This window comes from Fibroporia radiculosa (genome assembly GCF_000313525.1).
Source record: "Fibroporia radiculosa TFFH 294 genomic supercontigs, scaffold115, whole genome shotgun sequence".
NCBI classification, from domain to species: Eukaryota; Fungi; Basidiomycota; class Agaricomycetes; order Polyporales; family Fibroporiaceae; genus Fibroporia; species Fibroporia radiculosa.
In genome coordinates, this window is record NW_012133173.1 from 1 (window position 1) to 26504 (window position 26504).

At 48.6% G+C, this 26504-nt stretch overlaps 8 protein-coding genes across 8 annotated transcripts; 3 read left to right on the forward strand and 5 right to left on the reverse strand.

The window, feature by feature from the left end:
• Window positions 1-1954: 1954 nt before the first annotated feature.
• Window positions 1955-2662, forward strand: FIBRA_00299 (uncharacterized protein; the record flags this gene model as incomplete). Its single annotated transcript, XM_012322198.1, has 1 exon — window positions 1955-2662. One exon carries the CDS (start codon window positions 1955-1957, stop codon window positions 2660-2662), a length of 708 nt encoding a protein of 235 aa, XP_012177588.1.
• Window positions 2663-3528: 866 nt separating this feature from the next.
• FIBRA_00300 (uncharacterized protein) lies at window positions 3529-5904 on the forward strand (the record flags this gene model as incomplete). Its single annotated transcript, XM_012322199.1, has 12 exons — window positions 3529-3687; window positions 3747-3823; window positions 3891-3921; window positions 3975-3998; window positions 4052-4450; window positions 4512-4802; window positions 4862-4973; window positions 5026-5102; window positions 5159-5258; window positions 5315-5607; window positions 5672-5686; window positions 5746-5904. The coding sequence occupies 12 exons, from the start codon at window positions 3529-3531 to the stop codon at window positions 5902-5904; spliced, it is 1737 nt and encodes a 578-aa protein (XP_012177589.1).
• Window positions 5905-6383: 479 nt separating this feature from the next.
• FIBRA_00301 (uncharacterized protein) lies at window positions 6384-7403 on the reverse strand (the record flags this gene model as incomplete). Its single annotated transcript, XM_012322200.1, has 8 exons — window positions 6384-6428; window positions 6486-6493; window positions 6548-6617; window positions 6676-6789; window positions 6872-6958; window positions 7021-7168; window positions 7223-7275; window positions 7329-7403. The coding sequence occupies 8 exons, from the start codon at window positions 7401-7403 to the stop codon at window positions 6384-6386; spliced, it is 600 nt and encodes a 199-aa protein (XP_012177590.1).
• A 2585-nt stretch (window positions 7404-9988) lies between these two features.
• On the reverse strand, window positions 9989-12594 carry FIBRA_00302 (uncharacterized protein; the record flags this gene model as incomplete). The annotated part of the gene is made up of 10 exons (XM_012322201.1): window positions 9989-10045; window positions 10103-10174; window positions 10225-10382; window positions 10438-10480; window positions 10532-10958; window positions 11017-11226; window positions 11279-11690; window positions 11749-11834; window positions 11900-12041; window positions 12090-12594. 10 exons carry the CDS (start codon window positions 12592-12594, stop codon window positions 9989-9991), a joined length of 2112 nt encoding a protein of 703 aa, XP_012177591.1.
• A 1705-nt stretch (window positions 12595-14299) lies between these two features.
• Window positions 14300-14858, reverse strand: FIBRA_00303 (uncharacterized protein; the record flags this gene model as incomplete). Its single annotated transcript, XM_012322202.1, has 3 exons — window positions 14300-14353; window positions 14406-14651; window positions 14718-14858. The coding sequence occupies 3 exons, from the start codon at window positions 14856-14858 to the stop codon at window positions 14300-14302; spliced, it is 441 nt and encodes a 146-aa protein (XP_012177592.1).
• Window positions 14859-16341: 1483 nt separating this feature from the next.
• FIBRA_00304 (uncharacterized protein) lies at window positions 16342-16896 on the reverse strand (the record flags this gene model as incomplete). The annotated part of the gene is made up of 3 exons (XM_012322203.1): window positions 16342-16395; window positions 16448-16693; window positions 16759-16896. 3 exons carry the CDS (start codon window positions 16894-16896, stop codon window positions 16342-16344), a joined length of 438 nt encoding a protein of 145 aa, XP_012177593.1.
• A 1618-nt stretch (window positions 16897-18514) lies between these two features.
• On the reverse strand, window positions 18515-21096 carry FIBRA_00305 (uncharacterized protein; the record flags this gene model as incomplete). The annotated part of the gene is made up of 11 exons (XM_012322204.1): window positions 18515-18571; window positions 18623-18694; window positions 18768-18925; window positions 18988-19030; window positions 19083-19509; window positions 19569-19778; window positions 19829-20237; window positions 20288-20373; window positions 20422-20551; window positions 20609-20645; window positions 20698-21096. 11 exons carry the CDS (start codon window positions 21094-21096, stop codon window positions 18515-18517), a joined length of 2028 nt encoding a protein of 675 aa, XP_012177594.1.
• Window positions 21097-22197: 1101 nt separating this feature from the next.
• FIBRA_00306 (uncharacterized protein) lies at window positions 22198-24278 on the forward strand (the record flags this gene model as incomplete). Its single annotated transcript, XM_012322205.1, has 12 exons — window positions 22198-22277; window positions 22338-22439; window positions 22935-23007; window positions 23065-23098; window positions 23152-23165; window positions 23218-23225; window positions 23288-23425; window positions 23481-23501; window positions 23554-23594; window positions 23645-23697; window positions 23746-23757; window positions 23814-24278. 12 exons carry the CDS (start codon window positions 22198-22200, stop codon window positions 24276-24278), a joined length of 1041 nt encoding a protein of 346 aa, XP_012177595.1.
• Between the last annotated feature and the right edge of the window lie 2226 nt (window positions 24279-26504).

The following is a 26504-nucleotide window of genomic DNA, read 5'->3' on the forward strand; positions in this document are numbered from 1 at the left end:
GCGGGTTCGCTTACAATGAAATGGTCTTCCCCAGGCCAGTCAATGTTGGTGGGAGGATGGCTACAAATGAATTGAATTCCGGGATGATGCAGTATCTACTGCTGATTTGGCCATCTATTTACCAACAATGTGCCTGTATTTACTCTTCGACAGCTTACGCGGATCGAACGTCAGCGGTCATATTCACTGCCACCCGGGTGTTTAGACCTCATGTACCTCATGTTTTAGACAAACGTTGACATAACAATGACAGATTGAGCTACTTTCGCAATGCTAGAGCTAGACTTGATTACAATCAGCCTTACTATGATTCACGGGTGCTGCGCCAGAAGGTTGACATTCGGGTCGACGGACTCGACGGTACCTACTAAGTGCAGCCACACTCACGGTGGCCGGCAATTATGTAAAGGGGAGGAGGAGGAGGAGGAGGATAGATCTAAGATTAGTAAAGATCGTGTAAATCACATGACGCTCGACCCGGTACAGAGGTCTATGTACGCGCGACAACCCAGTACTATTGCACTACCATACTACACGTTATGTTTTCTACCTACACCATCCGCCGCGAACGCCACTTAGAGAGCACGGATACCCACGAGGTCCTCGTCCGGCACCGGCTGGCATAGCAGCTGCCATCCACGCCCGCACCACATGGGAAGCGAACGCGAGACGTCGTCTCAGTTCTCTAGGTAGAACCTTACGCCCACTACCCAGAGCCTCGTACGCATCCTGACAGTCGCATTGACGCCCACACATAGCAAGACGGAAGCACACAGATGGAGGGGCACACCTCACTGCCAGAGACTCGATGTTGCTCCCTTTCGCACCTTTACGGCGTTTTCAGAGTACGTTGACGCGCCATTCCTCTTCTGCAATTGGTGCATCGAGCAGCGCGCACGAAGCTTAGTCAACTGAATGCCCCAAAATGAATCGTTTTCTCCGCCGAGTCCGTTGCCCTCCCGAATTGTCTGTCATGGACTCAGACTTTACTGCTTGGCTGGACCTACAATTGTGCTCCCTTTCTCGTACGCACAACGCGTATACTCTGACTCGGAATGACCATCTCTGAAAGTTTGACGCGTCGGAGGCTCCGGGACGGGCGTGGGGAAGTGCAAGCACGATAACATATTGACATGGTAATTGGTGGCAATCCACCTGTCTGAAGACCACGATGACACCGGATCTAGAGGTAAGACGTACATATGCCTACTGCCGCCCAGTGAGATTGAAGGTTATGCCTATCAAGGTTTTCCAAAGACATTGTAAGATGGCACGATGAATAGAAACTTGCGAAACAAATTTCAGGTAAGCACCACCAAGCCTTATTCTGCAGTAGCAGTATCTTGCATGTACCTCGGCTTCGTTCAACAGAATGAAAAGCTAACGCCGACACGTGATGAATATTGAGTGCGCAGATGCTCTCCCACGACGATATCGCCTTGAAATAAGGTTGCTTTCTACCTATCTTCTTGTTCACTATCTTCTCTTCCCCTCCCTGCATTTGTAGCTGAAGTCACTTCAGATTTCCGCAGCGGCTACTCCTCGTGTCGACCGTCTATAACATACCTTAAATAGCAATTGGCTGAGGTGCTGTGGAAGGTGTTGCAGCGAGCTGCTGCGTTCCTTCGTAAGTTATGCAAACCCATCGCTGTGTAGCCGCGGTCGCCCATTCATTTTAGATTTACTTTAAAATAGCGGAATGGCAACAAGCGGACCCCCCTTACTACCTCAGGAAACATGCGACCAGATTCTGGGAAATCTCTGCGACGACCACGGCACGCTCCGGGCGTGTTCACTCGTGTGTCGTGGGTGGGTTCCGACTACGCGTATATATCTCTTCTCTACGCTCTCCGTCCGAGGAGACATAGGGTTCGACATTTTCAAACGTATATTCGGGAACTCGCCATACATCGGATCCATAATTAGGCATCTGACCATATCCATGACACTTTCCATGCGGACCAGTACTTTCCAATATCAATGGCCTCGGGCTTTTGCGGCTCTCTCGCGACTTGAACATCTTGTCGTCTCCGACGTCGTGTTTCGTGCTCCGAGTGGGACTGCGCTTGATTTGAAAGTCCTCTTCCCTGTTCTGGAAAGCATTCAATTGAAGAGGGTCATGTTCGAAGGGATTGATCTTCACCATCTACTTGAAGCTTGTCTTGCTCTCGAGACACTATCTCTGGAGAACGTTGTCAGCCATCCATTTGACCCTGCAGCCTCTCACCTGCCTTCAGAAAATTCCACATATGCCGCTGTGGAATCTCAGGCCATTGACACTCTCGTTTGCTTTTCGGAGGCTGACTTGAACCTCTTGGTTCAGTATCCCATAATTCGTTTGCGCAGGCTGGGTACGATTCTATCCATGAACCCATTCCTCCAAGACATCCTCCGTCTTGCGGGGAATTCACTGGAACATCTCGTCATTGAGGACATATACAGTTCTCTCTCGCCCCGTAACTTTGCCGTAGACCTTGATTTCGGGAACAACGAGCAATTAGAGTCATTGTATCTGATCCGCTCTTCGAAAGTGACGCGAAACATTGATTTTCTCGACGTCCTCTCTTCCATAAGGCCTTATCACACTAATTTTAAAGAAGTCCATCTTACGCTTCATCGTAAAGGCACAACATGGACATCTTACCTCGATCGCCTTTTATGAGAAAGAACCGCTCATCTCTTTTCTACCCTGGCTGAGCAGCATCCCTTCGTTGTCATGTCGATATGGATTGTTTTTGACTCAAAAGAAGAGGAGGAGGCACCTAGCCAGCTAACGTTGGCTCAGAAGTATGTACAACAAGCCTGGAGAGCATTTCGGTCCGGGATTCTCAGAGACAGGCTATGCATAGAATGGATATGCGGGAATGATAACACGAACAACAATAAATTAAATCGGCACGGAGGGCCACATTGGTATTGCTAGCTTTGGTTTCACGTCAGGACGGCAATGTCTTGGTCCGGAAGCGTTTAAGGCCGGTCGTGATAATTGCTCAAGATTGAAAAGGTGCGCAGAGCTATTCAAGTGTCACAGTCCCATCGGCTGATTTCATCACATGATTATGCAAGAGGACTTAGAAATCTTCGGAAGAGTTTGCTTGTAATCGAGTTCACCAATGAATACAACTTACTAGTCCGTATATTTGACCTTTGACTGCAATATAATTTTTACTCTATGAGCTTTTGAGCACAGATGGTTGGCCAAGGCGCCTCTGCGCCCTATGTCCGTTTGCGCGGACATAGAATTTTGATGCTATTGATGTCTTGGATGTGTAGGCTGGGAACTGGGCAATATCCGGATCAACATGACATTCTTCCCGCTTTCCTTCTGTGTCGCGGATTCACATGATCATGAGAGACAACTACCGCCGTAAGGTACTCACACAGCTAAGAGAAAGAATCAAGGGAGAGTGGGTACGCGATGAATAATCTGGTGTGTCTTTCTCGTCTCATATGTTTTGGTACTTATTTATCGGGAGGAGTGCAAACGGAAGACTCGTCCTCTCTTTTCTGCCGCCAAGTATCTAAATCATGGGTGACGCCTCTCATCCTGAATCTTCGATACTCACGAATGACCTCGCTGGAGGCAACGATTTTAAGCTGGGTGGATTCTCCATAGATGAGTATCGGCCCATCAGAGTCGTCGTCATCGGTGCAGGGTTCAGCGGAATTATTGCTGGAATCAGGCATGTACTCTCTCAATGTATTTGATCGCGTTCACGAACTCACATCGTTCCAGGTTTCCTCAGAAAATACCAAACATTAACCTCACGATATACGACAAGAACGCAGGCATAGGTGGAACATGGTTCACAAACAAATACCCGTGAGTCGTATCAATCTCTATGGGATAGCCAGTTTAATTGCAATGTGGTTCATATCTGACGCATTAGTGGACTTGCATGCGATATTCCGTCGCATTGTGTACGTATAATCACCTTACTTAGAGTAAAGCCTCGACATTCATACGCTCCTAGTATCAGCTAACCTTTGAGGTCAACGTACGTAAACCTTGATTGTTCGCTATTTCGTAATTTACTGATTCTGCTTTCAGACCAACTGGTCCAGCTTCTATGCGCCCGGCCCTGAGATTCAGGCCTACCTGCAATCTGTTGTCGACAAATACAAATTGATGCGCTATATAAAACTCCAGCACCGCATTGTCCACGCACGGTATGACGAACCTACGGGAAAGTGGCATCTGCGTATCCGCAGATCTACTCCCAGCCAGCAGCCGAATACTGAACAGGTAGACTTCGAAGAATTCGAAGACTTTGCGGATATCCTCGTGACGGGCATTGGGAGCCTGAGCAGGTGGAAATGGCCCGACATTGAGGGTTTGCGGCATTTTGAAGGATCGCTCTTTCACACAGCAGATTTCGACGTCGGCGAGCAGACATGGCAAGAGGCGACGCGGAATTGGGAAGACAAAAGAGTCGGTGTCATTGGTGTTGTAGGTTATCCAGATCATATTGCTCCATTTGATCCCAATGGACACACATTCTGGTTCTCAGGGCTCAAGTGCAATCCAGATCGTGCCTGCGCTGCAGCCACGAGTTGCTAAGATCATCACCTATGTCAAAGGAAAGACGTGGATATCGACTCCGTTCTCTAGCAGTAAGCTCGCCGAGCTGATGAAGCGCGACCCCGATGCGGAAAACTGTGCCTGCTTGTCTACTTTGATCATTACCGAAGTCACTGATACCAAACCATCGATAGATACGTTCACTGAAGAGAACAAGAAAGCTTTCAAAGATCCTGCTTTCTACAAGCAATTTCGGCATGAGCTTGAATCGGACTTGAATGTACGTCGTTTGCCATTATCTCGTGAAGTGTCTACAGGATTTGAACCTCGTGATGCTAGTCCGTGCACCATGCTATCATGAAAGGTACTGAGCAACAACTTGCGGCCCGTACAGCGTTTACGTCGCACATGAAGAAGAAGTTGTCCAAGAAGCCCTGGATAGCAGATTACCGTAAGTCGAACTCCTATGTCTATCACCCATGATTGACCTGCTTCGAATGCAGTAATTCCTGATTTCGGCGTCGCGTGCAGACGACTAACAGCTGGCCCGGGATATCTCGAAGCCCTCTGCGAAGATAATGTTAGCTTACGATCGCTCTCTAATCTTTTCACTGAATTTATCCCTCGATGTTCCAGGTTGACTTCATACCGGCTCATATCAAGCGCATTACGCGCAATGGAATTGCCACTGTGGACGGGAAACACGAAGATCTCGATGTCATCATCTGCGCAACGGGTTTGTTCCTTTTATGCACTAATTCCGCTCGTTACTGACGGACTTTGGCTGAAAAGGATATGACTACACCTACCAACTTGACTTTCCCATGATTGGGCGCAATGGCATCACAATTCAAGAGAAATGGTCGCCTCACCCGGCCACATATCTCGCCGTGTGCACAGATGGATTCCCCAATTGGTTTATGGCGCTCGGGCCCAATTCTGGTGTCGGTTCGGGCTCACTGCTGGTGGTCATCGAACGCCAGATCGACTACGCTGTGCAGGCGACAAAGAAGCTGCAGAGAGAACGACTGAAAAGTATTGAGATCAAGAGGAGGGCCGTCCAAGACTTTGACGAGTATCTAGAAGTGAGTTGTAATCATCGAAGATATCTGTCTGCCGAGCTGAGTCCAATGTCTTCGCATGCGGCAGCACTATTTCCCGAACGTACGTACAGCAACCTCCAGGTCTAGGTCACCTCTACTTATGACCACGGGATTGCTTAGACCGTTTACAGCGAACGCTGCAGATCATGGTATAAGATGGGGAAGGAAGATGGGCGCAATGTCGCCCTATGGCCTGGTCAGCGTTTGATCTATGCGGATACACCACTTTTCCAACATGGTTGGCTACAGGATCCTGTCTTCATGCAATCCGCGCCTTAGAAAATCCTCGATGGGAAGATTATGACTACGAGCTTGCAGATGGTGTGAGAAATCGGATGCATTGGCTCGGTGATGGGCAGACGTACAACGAGAAAACGATGACAGGAGATAGTAAGAGCTATTTATCCTTCGGTGTATTAGTTGAAGTGACGAATCCCTCCCAGGAGCGTGGTACCTGAATGAGGACCAGGTCGATCACCCTGCTGGTGCGAGAAACTGTACTTCGATGAATTCAGATGCTCATGCGAGCCTCAGTTCCACAGGCCTGACAATGCGCAAAACATGTATCACAGCCTAAACTTGTTTTTTGATTGAAAGGAAAGAAAAATCACGACGACTTCTGTTACACACTGATACAATTCCGAGTCTATCATCTATCACTGAAATCTGCGACATTCAAAGCAATATAGCATCCCATCCAAGAAATCTTGCAGCAAGAACCTGTGACAATGAACAATCTGAACAGCAAACATTACCAATCAAGATCGGTAAATTATCAAGAACATTGGACGAATGGCATCATTCTATCAAAGAAATCCGTCAACACCAAAAAGCGAACTATGATAAACTACGTCACTCACTCGGTAAACTGCAAAGCTCCCAAAGTCAGCTTTCAATAAACGATACAAGGAATAGAACATACCGACGGTTTCGTCATAGTTAAGAGATCCACCTCCGGGCTCGCCCAGAACAGAATCAAATCCAGAAGGAGGCTACAGCATCGTCATCTCATTAAATCGGGAGTCGGTAGAGCTGGCCGTGAATACGTACCTGAGTGAGAGAGAGATCGTCATTGAACATCTTCTTACCATTCCCTACTACCACATCATTCAGAAGCATTGCTCTGTACGGAGATCCACCGATTTCTTGGACATAGTCATTCGCCTAAGATACACATCATGTAAGCACGGTGAGCTTTTCCCATCAACACCATAGGCCTACACGCGAAGTCTATCTGGTAACGCACCTTGGAAGAAGTCGCAGAGGCATATATGCCTCGACCAAACCGTTGGAAAGCTGTTGCTCGACCCGCTAGGGAAACCTGGAATGACGACTAAAACGAGCGATGAGCAGCATTGGTCACTTGGCCACTTTCCAAAGTAGGTGAGCACGCACTCGCAAAATACCACAAAGGGAACAACTAGGAGACAGGCACAGTGCCATCTCCTGTTCGTTGTCACCGAGAAGGCAAGCGCGTGCTGTGCCATGCCAGCGCCGGTGACTGTTGCCACCAGGCAGATTTGTTCGGCGCTCGACAGCCAGCCTGTGTGACATTGCGGTAAGGCTCATTGTGCACAGATCCCATCACTCAACTTACTTATAACGCGAAAACTTATCATTATGCGCCTTTTCACAACATACTCTCCAGATCTGGATAATGTTATCATCAGATTTGAAGCCTGCATAAAATCTTGTTTAATGACCTTCACAACAGTCGGCTTGGATGTCGGATGTTTCCATCCGCCAACGAATTGCTCAGCCACTGGCCGACCAGACATCAGAAGACACGTCATATACAGTAGAACGGTTGAGTCACAGACCTTCTTTGTATGTTAACTGCGTATTAGGTATACCAAGAATGATGGGAGCTGTATTTGCTCGTCATGACTACGTGGCCATTCATGACGAAACGCTTCGTACCGAGACCCTGAGCATCCTGGCCACACTGCTTTGAACAAAAATCACTAAGCTTTCCGTTCACAATTGTCTTTGGCCGCGTGACGCAGCTGTTCAAAGATGAAGATCATCCTAATGGCCCCACAATCTAACACTCACAACAGACATCCTTCAGATTTTCCCGTCTTAACAGCTTCACTGGACAGTCATAAGGGCCTCGCCCAATAAAAGACAAGAACGAACGCTCACAGACGATGTTTATTCGAACAAAACTCACTGGGCACACCATCCTTGCTTACAAACACCTTTGCTCTGCATCCAGTCATCTTACATTGACTTCCTACGGATACAGTGAGGGCGAGCGATGTATGGACTGTAGTCTTCGGCTGCTCTCCACGGCGAGATTTGGCTGCGCAGCGCATCCCGCAGAAGTCGTGCGCTACCAAATGTCGTAGCAATGAGCAGCTTACAACGTGGAAATCCCAGCGCACTGCACCTTTGCCATTCTCAACATAGACGGGTTGGCACTTGCAAAACTGATCACTCACGATGTTAGCACGATTGGAGATCAGAAGTAAAACGATAATGGAAGATAACAAACCTTGCAGACCTTTGCAGATTTCGTGTGTGCGGCAAGCTCAAGATGAGTCTTTCCGCAGTAGGCTGAATAAGAACCATCAGGATCTTGCCAGACAGCTTTGCAGCAGCCAGGGTAAGTACAGAGAGTATTCGGGCCTCGCGACGTATCGGAGCACATCGCAACACTGGCCACACTTGAGCACAGCAAGTAGGATGTGTTGGGATGGGATCAGAGTCCGAGGCAAGGCGTCGAGCCCTCTGTCTGTCACCGTTCGGCACGGTGAGGGTGAGAGACAAACCGCGAGCTCGGCAATCTGCTCTAAGTACTGGCCCGCAGACGCCCGCATCGGCTTCGCCCGCAGTGTGCCCTCTTGCCTGCCCGCAAACTCGAGCCAAGTGCGACCAACGGTGCATCCAGTACGTCCATGTGCAATATCTTGTGGTCTTTATTCCTTGAGCTCTTCGGATGTTCTTCTGATGCGAGCGACACAGACAGCTTAGACGGACCTGAAGGTATGCACCTCTTGTGTGAAGTGACCGGTCACCATCCGCAAAGGTGTTCAAATATTTCTTTTCGTATCGCCACTTTCACCAAGTTCTCGCCCCTCGCCCGTCTCGGGACGCAGAACGCGAGATGACTCGCTTGCGATCTTCAAAGCAATACCGCGAGCGTTCGCACAGACACCGCCCACAACCTCACGCATCGTCTCATCGCCCTCGACCGCAAGCGTCGTCCCACCGCTCTCGGTTGAGGCCAGCATCACCAATATTATTCTATCACCGGGACAAACCCTACTACGAGTGAGGTCTTCGGCATTCAGAGAGTCTTACGCCCTCATGAGGTCTTGCGGACACCCAGATTTACCAACTTCTCTCCACATGCAGTGAGATATGAGGGTCATGTCTATCCTACCGCCGAACACTGTGTGTCCTTCCCTGTGCATCGTGGACTCGCACTCACTTTTCCCTTAGTGTTCCAAGCCTCAAAATTTATCTCAAGTCATCCACATCTCGCCGAGCGCATTCGGCGACTGCCATCATCGCGTGCTGCTCTGGAGGAGGCGACACGTCTCCGTCGGCTGCAGCGATCAGATTGGTTCGAGGTGAATATGGCTGTCATGAGTCAGGTACTCGAGGCGAAGTTCAATCAACACCCACACTTGCGGCAAATGCTGCTCGATACTGGAGATCGAGTACTGATTGAAGACAGTCCAGTAAGTGAGCCAACATGTCTTGAGATCGTCTCATGAAACTCAACCATGTAGGTGGACTCTTTCTGGGGCATTGGCGCAGATGGAAAAGGTAGGAATGAGCTTGGCAAGGCTCTCATGGCCTTGCGTGCCGACCTGCGGCGTGATCATAGTGCATAAATGCACACTTGCACATGTTACTTCCCTCATACATTTTGCAAACTTGATTGCCTGTGTCCCATCGTTCTTGTTTCATACTACTACTAGGACAGTCAGTTATTCCTGCTCGATCTGGTTTGTAATTTACAAAATACTAGGCACCGGACTTAGTCCTCGATACCGCGTTTTCTGTACCACGCCATGTTTTTGTCATATCTAAAGTATGTTGAAACGCATGCAGAACGGAGATAGATGGTATGGACAAGTTGAGTCCGCCAGCTGGGGTCGGCCGTAGACGGTTAGCTCATCAACGGCCAAAGTCGTGTCGCTGACTTGTGCCCAGTCAACTCAGTCCATGGGTCTCATGAAACGATAAGCCTTGACATCGATGCTATAGCAACTGCGTGATCATAAAGACTTCTAACGTGGGCGTTCGGGAAGGGCGTAGACATATGCCGATGATGAAGTCTCAATTTTGTGTAAAGACTCTGATTCCTGTAGCCGGTTGTCCCATTATATCTGACACATACTTTCGTGCGTTATACTCGAGCAACTTCCATATAACGCTCCAACCACGTATGATCGCTGACTTTCACCTGAAGTGGGATGAGGTCATCACAAACAACACAGTCATAGTAATGCATAGAACGCACATTGAGATACCAGTTGTGCGTATCCGGGAATGAGGGTAGTGCGCTGGGGGTTTTCAGTGATCCTCCAAGTCGCTATTCCACCATCAGATCAAATGTATCTCAGAAGATAATGGACAACCTACATGAGGGACGACCGTATGCTTGTGCTTCAGTTTGAGCCCGGACTTGGTGAGCACAGAAGAGATGTCCTGCTTGTTAAGATACTCTTTAAAGGCGGTGGAGTTGTCATACAGGGTGTTGTATGCTTGTTTGTAACATGTGGTCGCTTTTTGTAGATACTCTAAGCCAGTATGAGTATGCGGAGAACAGATTCAGACAACAGTCATGGCTCTTACCTTCCCGAACTTCCCTGGAGCTCCCTGGAGGTGCCTCTGGAATCTATCGGCAATCCATTAGGTGCTGGCGAGCATGCTCTAAGCTGACTCATACCAATTTCCCCTCCCTGCACTTTGTAATGAGTCGCGGAAGGTCTTGGATACCAGGTACTGCCCGGGGGTGGTGCGACACCCAGTTCATAAAGTGACCGAGAAGCGTCGCATGACGCGTTTGTTTGAGCAGGGGACCCCACGCGCCGAGAACGGGAGCGATGCCCAAATAATGCGGGTCCATCAAATTTGACGCGTCAACCCGATCGAAGCGGATGCTAGCGGGAAGACCATGTTGAGCCAGCGTCCCAGAGCGCAAGTCAGACGCAAGATCGCATGCGTCCAATTTGAACATCTTGAACGTGATGCGAAGAGTGGAAATACGGTTGGCAAGTTCGCGCAGCTGGTCTGAGACGTAGAAATACATGCAGCCGTATATGTCCATCGGGAGAGCACCGTGCTTTTTTCCTGCCTTAATGACTGACGGAATACTTGGCTCGAAGGTGAGAAGACAGGACCAGTGCAAGTTAAATGGAACATTGCACGCACTGCCAAGAATCCAACGGGTTCACTTTATTTGGCTGTAGCCATTGGCCAGTAGGTGAAAATAACAGCCGGTTGGGGTAGTTGAAGTGCGCATTCGCAGCGCCAAATGGAAGTAGTAGTCCATACGTCCGAAATTCGTGGAAGGCCAGACGATGAGATGGCTCGAGCGGCCAATACTGACGGTGAAGCCGATCTTCACTCGTATTATATAGTCTGAAATAAATTAGTCAGCGCGGAATCGCAGAGGATTATGCTTCGACATTACCGTGCACGAGAGAGTTCATTCTGAGCATCTCCAACTTGATATGCAGCGTCCGATATAAGGCACTGCGCGATGGTAGAGAACGTCTCACGACCCACGCAGCCCTCGAGACGAGACTTGGAGGATAAAGGACACGACAACGATCCACTCGCGTGGTCGAACGAAGACAAAATATTCTGGAATACGAGCTGTATCTGCGTGTGATACAAGTTCGGCAGGAAAGCAGAATACCAGACGTGGACTGCGATGTCCGCGGCCTGATGCTTGTTTTCGATCATGCCCAAAAGTAGAAGTATAATAAGATTACGGGCGACAATCATAGGATTAGAATCGTTGAGCACTACAGTGAGTTCTCCCGGGTAGTCTGGGGGTAGCTCGTTGATAGTGCGAATAACATCACGCAGGTCGCCAGATGCTGAAAACATTGCTTTTTGTCACATTCCTATCAACACCGACATCAACGTGGAACGCACCTATGAAAGCTATTGCTAAGTCACTACGGATGTTCTGCTCATTGTGATGTAGGTTGAGAATGTCAATAGCGGGAATGTTGCCCCATCTACCCAAATCCGTTTGTGAGCTTACTGAGAATCTTCAACAAATAAGCACGAGCAATGTACCCACAAATTCATATTTTGTAGGATGCTGCCAGTCGAATCATAGTATACTGACTGCATCCCACCTCCAGAGGTGATGAATTCGGGACGACGTTTCTCAACGACCCATTTTGGCTTCCAGTCTGCTTCTCGAATTGGATTCTTGCAGTCTATATGAGGTTATTGGCCCGAAGCATACGCACACAAACCATGCTTACCTGCCCTGTGCGTAGGCCAGTGCTTTTTTTGGCACTCCTGTACAGAGTGTTCTGAGACTTCAGAGCACAGGGTATATAATGATGCAAAACTTGCCTTTGAGCAATAAGGATTTAATTTACAACCACCACAGCGCATAGTACCTTCATTAGGACAACCGAATCCACTCTCCAGATCAACATATGCACAAGGAGACCTATCTAAGGACGCATTGTAGTTCGAGACTTGCCGCTGCGCCTCGCTCATCATCATCTCTTGAAAATCATGCGTTAGGCCATGTTCTTCAATTAGTCTGAGGATGCCAGCCTCCATCGCGTCCGCAAAATCGTTTCCGACGTTTGGTGCATTATCATCGACTGCATGCAGATGGCCAATGGCTGGTATGTCGGGGGAAAGACTGTTTAGCTGAGCGAGAACGGCTGTTATTTTCTCTTCCGTGGTTCCTAGCTGAGAGAACTGAGCTGCCAAGTCATTGAGAACATCGGATACCGAGTGAGAGGCAGACATAGTATGAGAGGAATGTTACTGTTACTGAAGGTCAAGCTGCACTCCACGCGGTGGTTCCTTCAGGCGCCCTCATGGCACGCTTGCCGGACATGTGGTAAGTGTGCACAATGGAAGGACGTTAGAGCGTTCGATTCATCGGTGATTAATGGCACGGAGAACAACTCATGGCGCTCGCACTTGTTGCAGGGTCACGGTAAGTAACAAAACACGGGATCTGTCACACCGCGTCTGTGACATTGGCTGCTCCTCGAGTCTCAGGCTCTTCTTTCAAAGCGACAACCACGACAATTGACGACCAGCTTCCGCGCGATCTCTAATCCCTCTCTTTGGTGGTCGACTCTGCACAGAATACTGGGCAGCACCGTCTGTCGACCTGCAGCGGTTCCTTGTTTCCCCCCTTGGATATGCTGATCTGAAACTAATGTGAGCACCGCGCCGCGCTCAGCGCAACCGCTGAAATGCAGCGACGTTTGTATGATCTCAATAATCTCGGATACTGTCATTATCGACTGGGATGTACCTCGCGATCTGCTTCACTCAGGAAAAGTCGTGCTCGGGTGCAATGCTATATTCACGGTTCTTAGTCCTTAGATACAACCCTTCATTGGTCCAGTTGCTGGTGGATGAATTGCTGAAAGGTGTAAATGGCGGGTTAGAATATTCCTCCAATATTACGCATCTCAGACCTTCGGCTGAAACGGGGAAAACCATTGTATACAACACATTGAGGGATCGTTCAAATCACCAAGCGCGCTCCCTTCGTTTCCTGACTCGCAGAGTGCATATTTATACGTGAGTCACGACTTACAAAGGCCACATGCCCCATCGTATGCTTCTCCCACGCGAACCTACCATTGTCGTAGATAATCGTCACTCCTACCGCGTGGGCGAGGTGCTATAACTAACCGTGAGCTTTTACAGGCATATGTCTAGGGTGAATGAATCCAAGGAGACTATCTCGATCTGGTTATGTATTGGGCCCGGGCCTACGATATTCTGCATTGGAATATTTGGGAACAAAACGATAGGTATGGCTTATAGAATCCGTATGAAACAACTTATAAACGAAAGAGGAAGTAACAATTGAAAGTATGTCATCTTCAGACTACGACATGTTCGTCCAGACGTGTACGTCATGACGGGCCTCTTCATCGGCATCGTTGTCGTCTTGTTTGCTGCTGGCGGTATGTTGATCTGTAATAACTGCTCACATATTTTGTTCAGTCGTGTTTCAGCACGGCGGAGGGGTTCATGGAGTGTTTCATGCAGACATCTTTATTGAAATTGAAACATTAGCAGAAGGTTAAGAGAAACCCAAAGCCCACCGTACAGAACCCATGTTGTGCACTCAGAAGCTGGCTCAGATGCACTTGTCTATGCCCTAATTGACCATCCGTACAATTATGAGCAGGTGCATGTCATTGGAGAGCCTGGATTTTCCCGCTCCAGCCGGCCATGCTAATCTCGCCAACATTACTGCGGAGTCACGCATTGCGCATGCGAATTCGAGAAGTATAACTTATGTATGTTCCAGATCTCTAATCAATAATGCGTTTTGCACTTCATTGACCCTCGAGATGCTTCCAGACCGTCCAGATGGCACATTGTGGCGACTAGATTCTGCTGAGATAACGTATGACTTAATTGGACTAAACACAGCGACTCGACATCATGCATATAATACCCCGAAACCTTCACTTCTTACTTACTGGAGCTCAACAACGATGTTACTGACTGTATATACTCGCTCATGCGATGCCTATTTGTTTAATATCAATAGGCGCATCCACGAACACAATAAGCATACATACTCCGATGAGGTCCAATTGCGTCAGACTGAGCGCATAGGGACCCGATACTCCGGCTGGCGCTTGCACGGCGAAGTTCTCAAATAGCTCGCCTGATGGCGGTCCCCCAGGCCCAGACTGTGGATTGAACGGTCCGAGGTACAGGAGATCGCCAACCTCCTGCGACGCATCATATGCATTGCAGTCTACTTGACTACATGGAGCAAGCCCCAGGACGATTCCAACTTGGTTCACGTTCTCGACGTAGATCTACGTTGCGTTGGTTCGCTCGTCAGCGCTCGTTCGCATAAAATACTAGACTGAGGAAGTGCGTACCCCTTCCTGCACTTGAACGGTGAAGTTGGCGCCGGATGCGATAACAGTGCCGTTGGCCGGAGAGGAAATAGAGGCAATGAACTGGGCTGTCGCTCCGGCGACGAGAGAGGTGATGGCGATCAAGGATGCAAAGGCCTTCATTATGTAGTGGGTTTGGTGGGCTGATTGAAAAGTCCTAGAGGTGACTGGCTGGCGTGCAGATAGCTCTGTACCGACGCGCGCTGTACTTATATGCTCCGCTGTGCGCTCACAATCCCGGTCAGGAGAGACCGCTCTCGGTACGGGATGACGGCGTCGGTCCTATAAGCTGTGCATGCCATGGGCCGTCCGGGCGACTGTGAGCGTGGGCGGCTCCCTGCTGATGGCTATGCTCATCATTTTTACTCCCATTGCGCTCACCGGCTTAAATAATTGGTGCGAGTCTATCCTGCGAATACGCTGACGTAGGCTGAAGGGATCATTTGCGATTTGGTACCATTCTTGTGGCGTAGGCTACAAGCCCGTCTGTGCGATGGAGGCGCAGAGGAAGGGAGCACCAGATGATATTAACTCGTTAACTCGTCCATTGTGCGCCACTGTGAAGGGAGCCACCTTTTCTGCTGATTTGTGAAGTTTGCGATTAATTTCGAGCTTCTCGCACTCAAATTCATGATGAAAGAAGAAACGGCAACAAAAATAAGAGCTAAAGTTCAACATGGGACGACTCAACTGTACACCATATGAACTCAAAACCTCACATACATGGACAATATATATATTCCACAGTTGAATGAGCAAATTAGCCTCCTGGAATCAGTCCAGTTTAAAACATTCGAACGTCTTGAGAATATGCTTACACGCGGACTGTTGAGCATACTTCTTAAGCTAAGGCTAAATTGACCGTGACTTGCTTTACCGTAGCCCAGAAGACGTGTTGAACGCACGGAGTATGACCGCAACTCATAATAAACACGGCCAAGGAGAATCCGTAACTTTCTCAGAGTTTGAGTGGCAGATTCGAGTGGGTTGCGGAGAGAGGTTATAGTATTGACCCGACAGGCTAGAAAAGCTGAAGCCCCCTAGTACGCGCTAGCATTTACTGTCTTCACTGAGCGCTTACTCATGGTGACCATGGCCACCATGTGTCACACTCGCTTACAAGTTCTGAAAGTAAACACGCCACTATCATTCGCTCTCGTAAATAAGTAAAGTTTCATATTTTTAACAATGAATGTCGTCGAGGCGTTTTGGAGAAATAAGATTGGTGTGTTACGAAGTTATCTACTCCCGGTTTAGGTTGCTGAGGGCCGCTACTTGCTAGCCAACGCGCGAAATGCTGGATGGTAATGACTTATGAAGGCCTCTATTACTCACGCATTAAGTTGTATTTGTCTGTCCAACTGTTTCTTGAATGGTCAAGGGATCTATGGAGTACTTTATGCTGAACTCTTCGTTTGAACATTTACAGAAGTTGAGAGATCATATTCAAGGCCCACAAAAGCCTCTACGAGCTTAGTAATGTGATCACATTATTTAAAAAAGTTTGTTTTACACCTCCACCCGTGAATGTGTTCCACACTTTGTCAGCCCTCAATATGCATCTAGCCACCTAGATTACGCCTTATGGCGACTAGATTCCTCGCGCTCACTGGATCTCGACGATAATGTTGCTGACTAAGTATACTCGTTCGTACCCATCCTGTTTGTCCAAAATAAGAAAATGCAATCAAGAACGCAAAAAGTACACGCACTCCGATGAGCTCCAGTTGCGTCAGACTGAGTGCATATGCTCCTGACACTCCAGATGGCGCCTGCACGGTGAAGTTCTCAAAGGGCTCTGCCGACGGTGGCCCCCCAGGCCCAAACTGTGGGTTAAAGGGCCCTGCGTACAGGAGATTGCCAATCTCCTGCGACGCATCATATGTGTTGCAATCTATATACTGGCATGGAGCGAGCCCGAGGGCGATTCCAACTTGGTTCACGTTTTCAGGGAAGTCCTGCATCATGCGTCGGTCGACTCGTCAGTGCGCGTTCGTATAGAATACTGAGGGAAATCGCGTACCCCTTGCTCCAACTGAATGGTAAAGGTAGCCCCAGATGCGATGACAGTGCCATTTGCCGGTAATGAGATTGTGGCACTCTGGGCAGTCGCTGTAGCAATGACGGAGGCGATGGCGGTGAACAACGCGAAGACCTTCATAATGTGTTGAGCTTGAGGTGGTCAGAAAGTCTTGATGATAACTGGCTGGCGTGCAGGATGTCGTAAGTTCTACACCGACGCTGGCTTCATTTATATATTCCACCATGCATTTGCCACCCCGGCCAGGAGAGACCGCCCTTGATCATGATGTTGGATGATGGGACCATTCCCGTAAGCGATGCACAGGGCGGCCCTGGGCGACTATGGTCGCGGCCAGTTCGTTGCTGATGACTATGCTCATCATTTATCTGTAATTGCGCTCTACGATTTGAGCGCAACTACCAGGTGACAATCTATGCTGCGAACATGCCGGCGTACGCTAAAAAGATCATTTGTCCTTTGGCACCATTCTTGTGGTGTAGACCACCCGCTGTTTCAATGATGTGATAGAGGTATAGCAGGGAGCGACGCACCGTATTGACCCAGCCGGTCATTGGAAGATTTTCAGATGGCGGTGTACGTCCGCGTAAGCGATTGAAAGCGTTTCAGGGGAGTAGCAGCCTGGAGCTTGGCGGTCATAAAGACCAGTTTGGGGAATTGTCGCGAAGATCCGCGGTACTGGCGGTACTGGTAGCACTGGCGGCATTGCGACTGACGTGGGAGCCCGATGTCATCAAAGCCTGACTATATAATATAGGACCTTTAGGAATTTAAGTTTTGAGTTCAAGATAGTCGCCCAGAACCATAGCGCTCGTTGAACGTTGAATCATTGGCAGAGGATAGTATCTCAAACCTCCATGAGCTCGAACCGTGCTACTATCTCTTGAATTTATAAATCATAGGCATAGTAGCCTCAGGTTCAAGGGACTCACACATAACGCAAATCAATTGGCGGATTCATAAAGACGAAAAACACGTACAGTGAAATTAGAATACAGCGCGTTCAGAGTATTTCGAAGAATTGAGAGCCATCAGACAGCAGAACGAGACAGAGATCGTACGAACTTCGGAAGATGAAAGCAATAAGTCACGCCGGGAGTGTGAAGGAAAGCTTTGCCGTCGCACGAATGAACTTGAGGTGGAAAGTAAACTAGTGCCAACGCGTCTGCAGTCGGAGCTAACTTTGTTGGAACTTGGAGACGACCATAGGAGCTGATCCCACGTGGAGGCTGTTCATGCGAGACTTGCATTACTTCCCAGAGATTACATCCTCTAGACCGGGTGGTCGGTAGATCAAAGTTTCTACGTAAGTCGAACACACATATTGGAATCTGGAGGCATTTCGATCAAGTCAACAATTGAATGTTACTATTTTTCGGTACAGGTGACTCGGATAGCTGAGCAAATGGCGCATGAGTTTGCAGAATTTCGTTGAACGTACACCCTTCTCTAACCAATTGGCAAGGTATTCTTCATTTGCAGTTGCTTGCTGATAAATGTACTCCCACACGAAAAACAACGCGTACAGATGAGATACCATACATAACTACCCGTAGCTCATCGCACTCTGAAGAGACCGAGCATGCCTGACAAATCGTACTCGGGAGATTCTACAACCTAGGAATATGAATGACTCGTCCCATAAATCTTTCTAGGTAGCTCTGCTTGGCAACGTGGAATGAGGCTGGCTGCTCCTGCACCCGACGGACAAGAAGAGGTGTACCTCATTCGCACGCCATCAAGCGCGAGTAAGTTCCAAATAGCGCTCAGACCAAAGATGATCGTTTACGACCACCTATCCCGCATGTGTAATCAACCTGCACATATGCATCAAGCAGTGACTCACATTCAGGTACCAACTCTGGTCATCAGGGAAATCAGGGAGCGCGCTAGCGGACTCGTACGAGCCCCGCAGCCTCTGTTTAGTCAGATATGATAAGGCGTCAGTGCACCTCTTGCGTCCGGTCGGAGGCACGCGAAAAGGTACGAACGTGCGGAACGACGGTGTGGCTGTGCTTCACTTTGAGGCCGGAGGTCCGGAGTATGGAAGAGAGATCCCGACTGTTGAGATATTGCTCGAATGCCCTAGAGTTATCGTAGACAGCACTGTAAGCCATCTCAGCACAGATTGATGCCCTTTCTGCAAACTCTTCATTATGAAGGCGATGAGGATCAGATTCAGTGATATCTCTACCACGTAAGCATACAGACCTTTAGCAACCCGAGGAGAGCTCCCAGGTGGCATCCCCGGGATCTATTGATAAATTTGGCTCAATGAAATAAATCGCATTGTACTCATATCTTACCCGCTTGTCTGCCATGAGTCGCCTTATGAGCAACGGCTGGTCGTGATCTGGAGGATCCGCGCCTTCCTGACGAGCTGCCCAATTAATGAAGTGGCCGATTAACGTTGCGTGAGAATTCTGTCTCAGCAACGGACCCCAAGCGTTCAAAACGGGAGCAATGTCAAGGTAATGAGGATCCATTAGGTTCGACGTGTCGATTCGATCGATTTGTATATCAGGCGACAGTTCATGACGAGATAGCGCACCGGAGCAAATATCTTTGGCCAGCTGACAAGCGTCCAAATTGAAGAGTTTGAATGTGATGCGGAGGTTAGAAAGGCGCGTGGCGAATTCGCGAAGCTGGTCTGAGACATAGAAGTACAGACATCCATATATGTCCATGGGCAAGGCGTTGTGCTTCTTTCCACCTTCTACCACTGATGGGAGGCTATGACGGGTATCCATCAATGTCTGAAGTACATTGCGGTGGGGAGGGTAGTGACTTACTGCCACCCGTTTAGCGGGTTTTGTTTATCAGACTGTAGCCAATTGCCCTGCGGAGAGAATAACAAGCGATTGGGGTGATTGAAATCCGAATTCGCTGCACCGAACGGTAGGAGCAACCCAAATCCGCGGAACTCATGGAATGCGAGGCGATGAGAAGGCTCGAGCTGCCAGTATGAGCGATGTAAGCGGTCTTCATTGGCATTAATCACCCTGTGAAGCACATATCAGACTAAACACTTGTAGAGGAGTGTTGAGAATACCGAGAGCGAACAAGCTCGTTCTGGGCATCAGTCATTCCGTATGATCTCTCAGAAATGAGACATTGTGCAAGGGTGGACATGACAGCTTTTCCCGGGCAGCCCTCAAGTCGTGACTTGGTAGACAGACTGTGGGACAGCGAACAGTCGTCATCGAAAGAGGTTAGAACATTTGTGACAGCTAGTTTCATCTCCGCATTATACATCTCAGGCACAAATGCAGAATACCAATAATGAACCGCCAAATCAGCGGCTTTGCGCTTGTTCTCGGTGCTGCTGAGTAAGATCAGCAGTGCGAGATTCCGCGCAACTATCATTGGATTATGGTCATTCAAAACTATGGTGAGCTCCCCTGCATAGGTCATCGGTACTTCATTCACAGTGCGTACGACATCACGAAGGTCCCCGGAACCTGGACGATTATCCGTTATACCGAGCTGAATGTTGAGATATGAAACTGACCGATAAATGCTATGGTCAAATCGTCAGAAGCGTCTTTCTCATTGTGAGACAAGTTCAGGAGATCGATCGCAGGCATGTTTCCCCACCTGCATTCAAGTCAGCAGCGCGGTTCAGGAACACAACTGGCCACCTACAAGCTCATGTTTCGCATCATGGGGCCCAAAGTAGAAGTATATCGCGAGCCACCGCCTACAAAATCGGGTGTGCGCCTCTCTCGGATCCACGACGGCTTCCAGTCTAATGCACGAAGTGGATTTTTGCAATCTAATATTGTTGAATTCAACTTTGTAAACAGCGCACTCTTCTATAACACGTACATACCTCGTCGATGCGTCTTCCAGTGATCCTTCTGACACTCCTGCAAAAAAAATCATCTTATTAACCATTCCACGTGGAGTACGTGTACTCACTTTCGAGCAGTATGACGTGAGCTTACATGCAGCACATCTCATGCTTCCTTCCCTGGGACAGATAGACCGAGGGGGGTCAATATTGGAACAACGCAGTGTGTCCAGGGAGAGGTCGTAGAGAAGGATATCTTTCTGAGCCATTTCTACCATGTACGTGATGTAGATCTCCTTGAGATCATGTTGGATGAGTAACCGGTCGATCCCTTTTTGCAGCGTATCACAATCGTTCGAAGCGGGGGTAGGGACTGTAAGCTGTGAAGCGTGCAACCATCCGACGGTTGGCGTCTTTGGGGTCGTTTGGAGTATGTGAGATCTGATGGCGGCCACCTTTTCTACTGGATCTTCCAGTCTTGATAACTGGGCCTCCAGACTTGTCAGAGATTCTGACAATGAGTCCATGGTAAAGAAATGAAGAGTAATGAAAAGAAAGTTAAAGTTCAGCATAGGACTACTCAATTGTGTACCATATTGAGTCGAAACCTCACGTGCATTGACCATATTCAAGAGTCGGATAGGCGAGACGCCGCGAAAGCCAGAATACTCAATGGCTTGGATCTTGGGCTATTGATCAACTTGAGAGCATGCTTTTATTAATGAGGATCGTCGATCAGAATAGAGTCCAGAGTCACCTTATACCAAATGCGACCATTCGCTTGAACATTATCCGATGTACCGTATAGAGGACTCAGACATGCTGCATAGTTGCCATAACCTGTTCAGATACTATCGTAGTCGGCAGATTTTTCGCTGAATGTGAACATACGCAAGTGGGGTGATGGCTCGAGTGAGTTGCAGAGAGATAAAACTCGACCCCAACGTTGATATTATCATGATGAAATCGTCTTGAGGCGCTTACATTCTCCCTGAGCGCTTACTTCGCTGATCGCCACTATCCCGCCACCGCGTACTTACAAAACAGCGAAACCATTAAGGCTTCGAGCATCAACATTGGATAGCGGTGGAACATCTTGGGGAAAAACTGCGAAGTCACATATGCTCTGGTTATGGCTGACCGCCACCTGAAGCCACCGCGTAAAATTCAGTCCCCGGATGGCAATGGATCATGATTCTCTCGGAGTTGTTTGTGCTCTTGCGGGCGCAGCGGGAGCTCCGAACGGGTAGAGAAGCTTAGCCTCAGGCCTCGTTTTGCTTGACTGGTTGGTGCGAAACTTTTGGCTCCTACTGCGCTGGACCTTGGTGACGAAAAGACGCCACTGGTGTTTTGCGCAGGCAGTAAGGCATAGAAATATAGGTGAATAGGAGAAAGGGAACAGGAGGACTATACAATGTACGTGGTTTGGGCCAATCATCTGCGCGCGTCTATAAATTAATGTCACGGCGATGCAGTCAAGGTACGGCGCTCGTCGATCACTTGGTGTCGGACAGGGGCCAAGACAGCACTAGCGAAAACCATCCTCTGTCTTAAGACCGCCCCCATGTTTCGTGCGACCTCGACCCCGCCCCTTCCTCACCGACCGCGGATGCCGCTCGTTTTGCTCTATGTCGACTCCCACCACTAATCTCAATGCGCCTGCCTATGTATATATCCGCGTTGCTGCACTGTCCGTCGCAACCTGGGAGTGAGTTCTGGACCTTTCATGCACACTGTCAGGCTCACAAGCTGTTGGGGAACGTCCTAGCTACATCATGACCCTGCCCGCCGAGTATCGCTTTTACAAGAGCCAGAAATCGTGGAAACCGTGGAAGTGGACCATAGGCTGCATCCTATTTATACTCATTCGGTGAGTTCTGATCCGTCTCATGCACTTCTCTCGATTATGATCTGCCAACAGATACATTAGCATAGCCACTCTAATTATCAGCACAACGAGCTACTTTGGCAAGTTCTCTTCAGCGGCTTGTTCAAGATATTTTCTTCTCGGACCTATATTCAAAGGTGTGTGCTTATGACCTATCTTGCGGGCCCGTTGTGCGATGTCTTATATACATCATGCAGTTTTTCAATCAATGATATCCCAGATTATCATGGGCTTGAGGTGAGAACTCCGTTGTTTGATTCCTTCCATTGTTCGTGTATCCAATACCTGTCGGATGTTGTGGACGAATGGCACATCCTTTACCGGTGTTACAACAGCCTGTCAGCGCTGGGTATACGCTGGCGGATTTTGGAGCAGCGTACGCGGCAGACCAATGATTCGTTTTTGTTTGGTATAAAGTTTGGGAAGCGATTGTCTCCGTTCAGTTTTCAGCTGACAACGTATGATGCTCTTTTCTAGAACCATTAATATTGCACGACGTGAACCATGGATCCTGTGGTTTCTACCTTCCATATTTATCGTAGTCACTGCGGTAGGTGAAACGGTAAAATCTATGAAGAGCTCCTCCCATAATTAAATAAACACACAGGGAGAGTGGTTTACTAATCTATATTCTAAGAGACGTAAGTGATTTGGTTGAGACCTCTATGGTTTCTGATCTCTATGATACTATCAGCCATTCAGAACGAGGTGGGCATGTCGTATATGCTGGCAATAGCTAATGATTAATTTATAAAAACAGCTTCGCAAGTAAGCGGAATACAATATTTCCGAGCTCGAAAAGAGTCCTCATCGTGGTTTTAATCGCATAGTTGTACAGATAGCAATGAAACTCACCCCGTGACAACGTGGCTTTATTACGTTATTGCGATTTGCTACGACTGTATAACCCTCTGTATATCGACTTATTATCTGCTGCGGTATTATTCCCCTTCTATCCCTTCAAGCAGGTATGTGGACATGCGTTTTTGTGGTGTCGTAGATGCTTCATTGAATCGTTCTTAGAGTAGCGCGCCTTGTGAAAGTGTTAGTTGCACTTATCTTCGGAGCCACAACGAATCTAAGTGTCCTCTCGCAGGATGATCTATGATGGTATTGGTTATTTCGTGATACTTACAGGTGGGGTGCATGCGTTAGTTGAATGTGGCTACCTTACAAGGTGTTGATAGGGACGAATGTCTTGAACCTTGTCATATTTAATGTTGCGAATGGCTTCACACAGGTTCGTGATAAATTTACGTAAGTGGACTAACGCTAAACAGCCTCATAGTCATCTGGGTTGGTAAATTTTCTTTTGAGTCATAACCACTTGTCTCAATCCACAACACACATTCATAGAGCAAGTTTAGGAATAGCACTTACTTGGATTATGAGCCAGAGAATTCTTTTACATCTTCGCGGCGAGTATTCCAAAGCTCGCTTCCTGTCTTTCCTTCTTATCTTTCACAAACAGATGTCGCTGCGGACCAGCATCGCTCTACACATGTGATCACAGAACCATTCCGTACAGCGCAGTCCGTGTCCCACGCGATGCGTTCCCAATTCGTGGCCAAACGCCGGATCGACGAAGAGTTTGGCGTCACCACTGACCGCCCTGCGCAGCGCCCGCGCTCCCTTAACGACCTCATTGACCTGAGTGACGTCAATCTTGCAGTGCAAGTGCAGGTTGAGCGGAGTATTATGGTGGACTGTGATTCCAGCACGCACGACCACGAGTCGGTCGAAGTACCGCGGGTTAAATGGACGGCGGAGCTACCGCCTTCCAATAATGTTAAGACAAATTCAGATGAGGCCCCTTCGTGATCGCTCTCATACTATCTCGTTTCTCGCGAAGATGTATAGCTGACAAGTTTATAATCTTCTGTGCTATCCGCGTATCACTGGTGCATCTTCATCTACAGCACCTTCCTTTTCTGACACTCTGGGCTCGGCCGACCTGGTGATGCCCTGGCGCCTACTACAGTCTACAGTGCTGTATCCATGTACTACTTACCCTAGATTATCTGATGTCTCTCAGTCTGTAATGGCAAACCTTTGCGAGCTCAATGGCAACGTACTTCTCTGTATAGTCTCGTATCTTGATGCTTGGGATGCACTTCGGCTGTCTCTGTCGGCCAAAATAATCCATCCGATCGCGCACAGACGAGTTTTGTCTACGGTCCATGTCTCGAAGACCAGCTCTCTCTGTTCAATGGCAGAATACATGCTGGCAGAAGTGGAGAACCGGTCGCACCTCATGAACGACCTCACAATCGGTAGTGGTGTAATCGTTGACATGGCTGCTTGTACCGCTTTGGCGGACCTGCTCGCACGGGCGGACAGCCTGCAAACGAATAGACATTTGCCACTCTAATTTATTCATCATGCTGGAAGCCAGAGTTGGACATGTGTTTACGTCGTGTAACACTCTGTCTCACATCCGTCTCAACAACGTCGGGCTCCGTACCTTGGCATGGCTCTCTCGCATGAAGAGCACACCCTGATTTACTGCTCCTGAGATGTTGTCCATTTAGGTGCATGTCGAACCTTCAAATAACGTACGATTTGGCCCCGCTCTTGGCCAATAATTCTGCGCTGCGAAACGTAGAATACTTTCACATCGATAACATCGCCTTCCAAGAGAATCCCATTCTCGCCAACCAACGGTGACGTCCAACTCAGAAGTGTGCGCCGTCTTGGCCTGCACACTCTTGCAACATACCAGTTTCTCGCATTGCCTTGATGTTTCTGAACATTCAGGAGGCGTATCTATCCCGCATCTGGAGTCCACCGCTGGACATGCCTGCGTGTTGCCCTGCTTCATATTGGCCAAGTCTGAACTTCGCCTCGGGCTCGGTGTCGGATTTCATGCAGTGGAACTTCCGCTGTCCCATCTGGTCCCTGCGGCTCTTGCACGACTACGTTGATTTCCTTTATGTCAAGAACAAATCCATAAGTTGGAGAGGTGGAGATGAGGCTTGCGATATCACTATTCAAGTGGTTGCAGTGGCGTCGGTCGTACGATAAGCATCATGCACCACCCTTTCGATCACTCTCAATGACGTGCTAGTCTGCTCCAAAGTTTTGCCCCGTATGATCCGCACCGCGTCTCACCTAAGGTGTCTGGAGGTCTCATCGACGGGACTCGGGTTCAAAGATTTTTCGAAGCAAGAGGTAGGGACATTTGGATGACACTAGAGAATGACACAAGGCTGACGCCTCTTAGCTCAATTTTCACAAAGCATTTTCTCAGTCTCACATTATCAGCTTACAGCTCCAAATTTTCGTCGAGATGAAACACGAAATGATAGAACGAGCCATACGTCGGGACTGGTTAGGTCCGTTCGCAAGATATGGCGCAAAGTTCAATACATTTCAGTGCTAAGACGCAAGACTCGCCGAGATTGTGGACGTTTTGGTCCAAATGACAGACTATCGAAGCCAGAAGAGAATGCGATGTGGTGGCGAGTTTCAGGGACTGGAGAGAATTGCGTCGTGGACAGAATCTTAGAGGATCTAGGCGAGCGTGTCTACGAATCCTTGAAGTCATCAATGTTCGATCACACGCAACTTCTCGATGGTCTGTCCTTTCAGTCTCATAATCTCATAAGAGTATATTTGGACTCACCAGTATCTCGACGACGTGCTGTGTTAGGTGAACGGTTCTCGCAAGCTTAGGTAACCATGTTGCTGAGGGAAGAAGACCTGTCTGCTGAATCTGGAGGTGATGCATACACTTGTCTCTCAGCATCATCTACTACTCGGGAAGGTTTGGCTGACAATCCACCATCGACTCTAGGCCTGCATCCTCTCGGGTCAATCCACAGTGCATATCCTGCTGTTGTGCTAATGGTATATGCTGATCCTCGCGTTGATTCATTGTGTGGTCAACAGCGTAATGGAAGAGATAGTGAGTTGGTGTAGCGGTGGGATGTCCAAAATACCGATTCGGAGCTCTAGGGAACTGGGATGAGGAGACGAATGGGTGTGTATACCTCTGCCGGATCAGGCTTACAAGCGCACTCGTTAGAATCCGAGTATTCAAGTTGC